This window comes from Harmonia axyridis, chromosome 5 (genome assembly GCF_914767665.1).
Source record: "Harmonia axyridis chromosome 5, icHarAxyr1.1, whole genome shotgun sequence".
NCBI lineage: Eukaryota > Metazoa > Arthropoda > Insecta > Coleoptera > Coccinellidae > Harmonia > Harmonia axyridis.
In genome coordinates, this window is record NC_059505.1 from 9,333,869 (window position 1) to 9,342,113 (window position 8,245).

Here is an 8,245-nt window from a genome sequence, read left to right on the forward strand (position 1 = left end):
AGCGAATTTTGTTTAGCGATGAAGCGCATTTCTGGTTGAATGGCTACGTCAACAAACAAAACTGCCGCATTTGGAGTGAAGCTAATCCTCAAGTGTATGTCGAAACACCGTTACATCCAGAAAAACTGACTGTTTGGTGCGCTTTATGGGCTGGTGGAATCATTGGTCCGTACTTCTTCAAAAACGATGATGGCCAGAACGTTACAGTCAATGGTAATCGGTATAGAGCCATGATTACTAACTTTTTCATTCCTGAATTGAACAACCATAATGTCCAAGAGCTGTGGTTCGAACAAGACGCCGCAACATGTCACACAGATCGTGCCACAATCGATTTATTGAAAGACACGTTTGGTGACCGCCTAATTTCACGTTTTGGACCTGTGAATTGGCCTCCAAGATATCTTGTGATTTAACACCGCTAGACTACTTTCTGTGGGGCTATGTAAAGTCATTGGTCTATGCGGATAAGCCACAAACCCTTGACCATTTGGAAGACAACATTCGCCGTGTTATAGCCGATATACGGCCACAAATGTTGGAAGAAGTCATCGAAAATTGGACGTCCAGATTGGACTACATCCGGAGCCAGCCGTGGCGGTCATATGCCAGAAATCATATTTAAAATGTAATTCCACAAGATTATCTTGCGGATAAATAAAATTCATGTCAATCGAATAATACACCGATGCTTTATTGCAATTTAAAGTTATATAGCTCTAAAAAAACACCCTTTATATATAAGTTGAAATAAGGATTCTGAAAAATACCAAATTATGTTTCAATTTGATTATTGAGATTAATATAAGTCGTCCAATAAAATAAAAGTAAAAAATAAAGCGATCAGCCATAGGTTATCTGAATCATCAATCTTAGCGAATTACGTCATTTTTAAGTATTAATATTTTATTCCATGTCTATGATTTAACCCTATCTCGTGTCGCTTTGGAGTTTTGTTGTTCTTGCTGATAGCGTTTCCATTGATATTTGCACTATTCAATTATTGTTCGTCGTTCACGCATGGTTGAATGTTAAAAATGAACCAGAATCCATTCTTTTTGTAGACTTTTCTTCGTTCAGTATGTATAGGCACACACAGTAGGTATGACATTTAATATATGACCCTTTTGCGTGTTAGATTCAAATTATATAGAGAAAAAGTGCCATTATTTGTCTCCAAACTTGATTTTATTACAGAAATAAGTTTTTTCTTCGGAAATAATAGTGGTTGTTTTTCAACACTGCAAGATCTGTCATTTAGCCTCTTATAAAATATTATTTACTTCGAGTCACAATAGCCCGTAAAGGAGGAGTGAAAGGTCAATCAGTGTAATAATATCGTATTTCAAGTTTCAAAATAGTCTTTCAATTCAAACTAGTTAACAATAAAGGAGAAAATCCATTCAAAATTTAGCGCTTAGATATCGTCCAATCAGATTAGGCCATTTGTATATGAAAAGTCGCAAGGATTTGCGCTGTTGGCAACTAGCGTGGATAAATCCTATTGGAAGAAAATGACGTTTGATATGTAATTTGGGCATTGGAAAGAGGTATTTTACTTCAATTTGATATTGGATTTCAGTAGGAAGCAACACAAATATCCAATTTCATTCAATTAGTTGTCTTTTGTTTAAGTGTGAAGTTAATTAATTCATATCCAATTGTATGTGTGGATTTTTCAAAATGAAGAATTTTCTCTTGTTAGGAGTATGTTTACTATTTTTAATTGGTAAGTTTTATCCTCTAGAACTGGAATTTTGGATATATAATTGGGAGTTTTATGCGAGAAATTTTTAATTCGAACATTTTTTTGTTTTTCTCCAGGTTTTGTAAAAGCAGATGAAAATATTGAGACATCTGCCGGTACTGTTGATGCTGATTTAGGAGCTACTAGAGAAGGTTCTAGAACAGGTGAGTAACGTCATAATTCATATCCCTTCAATCCCTAATTTTTGCATAATTCATCAAGTGTTCGATGATGAATTGATTTTTCTTCATTCGAAAATCTAAATATTTTTCCATTTGTTCTTCTTGAGTAATGTTGGAAAAATTTTGATTGTACCAGCCATACCTGAAAATTTGAGATTTTTGAGCCCTTTAAAAGCCTGACGGGGATTTAGGTAGATCATTTATCATTTCAGAATGACTAAATATTTATTAGAAATTGTTTCTTTATCAATATTCGTTAGTTATCAATAATTGTATAAAAATCATTCATCTCACTTTTGATACTGATAAAATAAATGTATTTGAATGAAGTTATTACTTACTTCTGGTTTTCTGTTAATGGTTTTTCATATTTTTCTTTTGGTGAAGCAGTTTCTAACTCTTTTCGTATTTTTTCAATTTTTTCTTCAGATATTGGATCATCTTGATAAGTACTGTAAAATTTTGATGCCACAACTGGCGCTGAAACGAAATAAATAATTGATTTTCATGGAAATATAATACAATTATTCATCTTACTGATTTTTGGTGGCAATCCAATATGTATATAGGAGTTTCCAATAAGAACTTTCGGTTTGAAACATAATTTCATTGGCAAATATTTCTTCTTTGCCACATCAGCAGTCTTTTCCAATTCCATTTTGTGTGATCAATAATTTTTGCAACTCCTAGTTACAATTCTGGATTCCATTGCTTATTGATCAAAAAAATATATAGTTTTAGATCTAATCATCATTACTTGTTTCCAGATGATGAAGTTGTTAAAAGGGAAGAGGAAGCAATCAAACTTGATGGACTTAATGTGGCTCAGCTCAGGGAACTTAGGGAGAGATCTGAAAAGTTTACCTTCCAGACAGAAGTCAACAGGATGATGAAATTAATTATCAACTCCCTGTATAGAAATAAAGAGATATTCTTGAGAGAACTTATTTCTAACGCTTCTGATGCTATAGATAAAATCCGTATGCTTTCACTCACAGACAAAAATGTGTTAGATACGAATCCAGAGCTGAATATAAAAATAAAAGCTGATAAAGAATCTCTGATGTTGCATATTACTGATACTGGAATTGGTATGACAAAGCAAGATTTGATTAACAATCTTGGAACGATAGCCAAATCTGGAACAGCTGAATTTTTGACCAAAATGCAGGATCCCAACTCTGCTCAAGATATGAATGATATGATTGGACAGTTTGGTGTCGGATTCTACTCTGCTTTCTTAGTTGCCGATAAAGTTATTGTTACTACTAAACACAATGATGACAAACAATACATTTGGGAATCTGATTCCAATAGTTTCACTATTGCAGAAGATCCTCGTGGAGATTCTTTGAAGAGAGGTAAGATTGTATTTTATTCTGATCATAGATTTGATACGAAAAGTTTAGATTTCTATATTTTTATTTTTTACTTACCAAAAAATTCAGGATTGCAGTTTTTATTGGTATTCATTATTAAAAATATAAATTTTGTAATTGAAAACTTTCTCAATGCATGAAAATAAGCGTTATAATTGATTTTAATTCATTTAATTTATTGGTAGAAAAATAACACTTTCTTCAATGTTAACGTTCTTAATAAATTCATTGGGTTCATTGACGAAATTGGTACTAATTTCTTGACTATAATATTGAGCTGCTTATATAATTTTCTGATGACACTTATTAGGTTCATTATTATATCATAATTCATACATCTGAAGAGTGAAGACAACAAACAATCTTCACATGTTATAATATTGAGAAAATAAATTCATTTCTATTTTAAATATTTCCAATATGCATAAATCCATATAAAGAGTACAGAAAAACCTCTATTAAAACATTATCGATTAATTCAGGGGTATAATTTTGATTGAACAATATCTTCTCTTCATATACAGGGTTAGAACTATTTAGAGGGGCACTACAGGGATATCGAAAACCGTTAGAGATATAGGGTGGCTTAAATTACAAAAAAGTTGCGTTATTTACGGATTAGTGTATTGGTGTAAACAGATCTGAAATATCTCCAATGGTTCCCGAGATATCTCGAAAAAACTAAAAATCGTGATTTCCTTTTTTTTCTGTATAACTCATTTGTTTCTGGAGATAACTTCACGAAATTCGGTTTGTAGTCATTATCCAATATAGGGATTCTAATGGTGTCGTAAGATTTTTTCTATGTTCCATTGTTTCAGAGATGCGATACTCAATTTTTTTTTCTTATGAGGTGATAAAGAAAGAAATTAGGAATTAAACAATGTATCACACTCTACAAAAATATCGAGTCTAGGTACGCAAATTTGAAGAGTTGAAATCATCACTTGACTATCGCGTCTCTGAAACAATGGAAAACAAAAAATCTGAAGACACCATTAGTATCTCTATATTGGATAATGGCTATAAACCAAATTTCGTGAAGTTATCCCCAAAAACAAATGAGTCATACAGAAGAAAAAAGAGAATCACGATTTTCAGTTTTTTCGAGATATCTCGAGAACCAATGGAGATACAATTTCGGATGTGTTCACACCAACACACTCATCCCTAACTAACGCAACTTTCTTGTTTTCGATATTTCTGTAGTGGCCCTTTAAATAGTTCTAACCCTGTATTATGTTTTCTTCAAAATTTGTATTTGAAAGTAAAATTGAATGATCACAGCTGTTGATCTTTTGATCAACTCATTTATGTCAAACGTCCTACTTTTTTCCAGGTACTACTGTCAGTTTGCAATTGAAACCAGAAGCCAAGGACTTCCTTGAAGAAGAAACTGTACGTAACCTGGTAAAGAAATACTCGCAGTTCATAAACTTCCCTATTTATCTATGGGCTAGCCACACTGAACAAGTAGAGGAAGCTGATGATGATGCCGAAGAAAAGGAGGTAAAAGAAGACAAGATTGATGGTGAAGATGATGCAGCTGTGGAAGAAGACAAAGAGGAAAAACCTAAATCGAAGAAAGTTGACAAAACTGTCTGGGATTGGGAACTTTTGAATGACAGTAAACCACTTTGGACTAAGAAACCTAGTGAAGTTGAAGAGAGTGAATATGAAGAATTCTACAAAGCATTAACAAAAGATACAAACCCAGCACTTGCACATGTTCACTTTGTGGCCGAAGGAGAGGTTACCTTCAAGTCCCTTCTTTATGTACCAAAAGTTCAACCGTCTGAAAGCTTCAACAGATACGGAACGAAAACAGATAACATCAAATTGTATGTGAGAAGAGTCTTCATCACAGACGAATTCAACGATATGATGCCTTCCTACCTCAACTTCATCAGGGGCGTTGTAGACTCAGATGACCTTCCTCTGAATGTTTCAAGGGAAACTTTGCAACAACACAAATTGATCAAAGTCATCAAGAAGAAATTAGTGAGGAAAGTACTAGATGCTTTGAAAAAAATTCCTGAGGCTGACTACGAAAAATTCTGGAAAGAATACTCTACAAATATCAAATTAGGTGTAATTGAAGATCCAACAAACAGAACTAGGTTGGCTAAGCTCTTACAATTCTTGTCTTCAAACAATGGAGAAAACACTTTCCTTAGTGATTATGTTAAAAGGATGAAACCAAACCAGGATAAAATCTTCTATGTAGCTGGATCTAGTAAAGCCGAGGTTGAAAAATCACCATTTGTTGAAAGGCTTCTCCGTAAAGGATACGAAGTTTTATACCTGGTTGAAGCTGTAGATGAATACGCAATTTCGGCCATTCCTGAATTTGAAGGAAAAAAATTCCAGAATGTAGCAAAAGAAGGTTTCAGTTTGGCTGAAGTTGAAGGAAATAAGGAACAATTGGAACAACTTAAAACTAAGTTTGAACCTTTAACTAAATGGTTGAGTTCTGAAGCTCTAAAAGATGATATTGCTAAGGCTACGGTATCGGAAAGACTGAGCGATTCTCCTTGTGCTTTGGTTGCCAGTATGTTCGGCTGGACTGGAAATATGGAAAGGTTAGCTGTTTCCAATGCACATCAGAAATCTGATGATCCTCAAAGGAGTTACTACTTGAACCAGAAGAAAACACTAGAAATCAATCCTAGACATCCTTTGATGAAAGAACTATTGAAGAGAGTTAATGATGATCCAGCCGATAAGGCAGCCATAGATATGGCAAAGATGATGTTCCGAACAGCAACTTTGAGGTCAGGCTTTATGCTTAAAGAAACGGCTGATTTTGCTCAAAGTATAGAAGCCATGATGAGAAAAACACTTGGAATTCCAGTAGAAGAACCAGTAGAAGAGGAGGATGATGAAGAAATACCTGAAGATGGTATTCCAGAAGAAGAGAAAGCCGAAAATGATGATGAACATGATGAATTATAAAGTGTGAATGTGTGTTTATAGACTTAATTTGAAATAACTATGAATTTATAGTTGCAACCAAGACTGTTTTTCAGTTTTCTACTGTTTATTTATATTGATTTGAAGATTGTTTACATCCAATAATTGATTTATTAAATAAATTAATTATTTAGCTAAAATCTGTGTTGTTTTGTAACGAAGTGAAATTCGTTACTAGAATCACCCGGTATAATTCACCCCAGGTATAGAATTCAGAATTATTTTATTAGAATCACCTGGTATAATTTACCCAGGTTTAGAATTCAATAATTTTTTTATTAGAATCACCCAGTATAATTTACCCCAGATTTAGAATTCCATCATTATTCTACCAGTCATATGAGTAGGTGAAAATAAAATTTTAATTGAGAGCAGTGAGGGTATTTTTCGTCCAATTCAGAAATTTTCATTTGGAATAATTTCTGATTTATTTATTTCATGAAAATATAACGATGCAATTTAAAATATCATCCTATGTATAAAAACTTCCGTGCGACACAGCTACAGGCGTTATCTCTTCAATATGTTCTTTTTTACATGTTGTCGTTTGTTTTTCATATTCGCACCGCCGATTTTGAGACTCGAAATTTTCCCCTTCCAACCGAGATTACAAGTGAAGTATTTCGGAAAAGGAGAATTATTCTTGCCGGTGTCTTCGAAGTATCAAGATATTTTCCGATTTACTCCTGTCGGCGTCTTCGAGCTATATATTTTCATAGTTATTGAGCGGATTTTCTTGAGTAACAATTTAGAGTTTAATTTTTAGTTTGCAATTTTTCTTTTGAACGTTGGACATTTTAGTGCCGTATTTTATATTCGTGAATTTGACACTTAGCCCGTACACGAAAAGAATTTGAGTTCGTGTAGTGAAGTGGGAAATTCTTAGGATTGGTAAGAACCGTTTTATTCCTGTCTGTATTATCGGTGACTTTCCTGTGTTCCATCGATACTTTCCGAGTGTGATTCATTTGTAATTTATTTTATTTCTTAGATCTTTCTTTCTCAAGTGGAGTTTGTCTGTTCGGTTCCTTATTGCGAGCAACTCTTATTTGGAACTACCAGGCAAAACTCCTTATCTTGGGGAGAGGGGTCGTTTATTTCCGATCTCCGGATCACTGTCTTTAAGGTTAATTATCCTGTCCGGTCCGACTCAGGTCGTTAATTGGTGGATGCGCCGAGGTATACCGTAAGTGAAATTTATTTCTTTGATCTTTCTTTCTCAAGTGGAGTTTGTCTGTTCGGTTCCTTATTGCGAGCAACTCTTATTTGGAACTACCAGGCAAAGCTCCTTATCTTGAGGAGAGGGGTCGCTAATTTCCGATCTCTGGATCACCGTGGTCTTTTGGGCTAATTACCCTGTCCGGTCTGACTCGAGTCGTGAATTGGTGGATGCGCCGGAGTGGACCCTGAGCGAAATTTATTTCTTAGATTTTTCTTTCTCAAGTGGAGTTTGTCTGTCCGGTTCCTTATTGCGAGCAACTCTTATTTGGAACTACCAGGCAGAACTCCTTATCTTGAGGAGAGGGGTCGCTAATTTCCGATCTCCGGATCACCGCGGTGTTTTGGGCTAATTACCCTGTCCGATCTGACTCGAGTCGTGAATTGGTGGATGCGCCAAAGTATACCCTGAACGAAATTCATTTCTCAGATCTTTCTTTCTCAAGTGGAGTTTGTCTGTCCGGTTCCTTATTGCGAGCAACTCTTATTTGGAACTACCAGGCAGAACTCCTTATCTTGAGGAGAGGGGTCGCTAATTTCCGATCTCCGGATCACGGCAGTGTTTTGGGCTAATTACCCTGTCCGGTCTGACTCGAATCTAGAATTGGTGGATGCGCCAAAGTATACCCTGAACGAAAATTCATTTCTTAGATCTTTCTTTCTCAAGTGGAGTTTGTCTGTCCGGTTCCTTATTGCGAGCAACTCTTATTTGGAACTACCAGGCAGAACTCCTTATCTTGAGGAGA

The 8,245-nt window shown here is 34.9% G+C and overlaps 2 protein-coding genes across 2 annotated transcripts; one reads left to right on the forward strand and one right to left on the reverse strand.

Annotated features, from left to right (window-relative positions):
* The first annotated feature begins 1,508 nt into the window (after positions 1–1,508).
* Positions 1,509–6,421, forward strand: LOC123680494 (endoplasmin). Its single transcript, XM_045618424.1, has 4 exons — positions 1,509–1,729; positions 1,825–1,911; positions 2,697–3,290; positions 4,648–6,421. Exons 1-4 carry the CDS (start codon positions 1,666–1,668, stop codon positions 6,261–6,263), a joined length of 2,361 nt encoding a protein of 786 aa, XP_045474380.1. The 5' UTR covers positions 1,509–1,665; the 3' UTR covers positions 6,264–6,421.
* Positions 1,565–2,671, reverse strand: LOC123680495. Its single transcript, XM_045618425.1, has 3 exons — positions 2,467–2,671; positions 2,271–2,409; positions 1,565–2,071 (listed from the first exon to the last, which is right to left on the reverse strand). The coding sequence occupies exons 1-3, from the start codon at positions 2,585–2,587 to the stop codon at positions 1,939–1,941; spliced, it is 393 nt and encodes a 130-aa protein (XP_045474381.1). The 5' UTR covers positions 2,588–2,671; the 3' UTR covers positions 1,565–1,938.
* Positions 6,422–8,245: the final 1,824 nt, after the last annotated feature.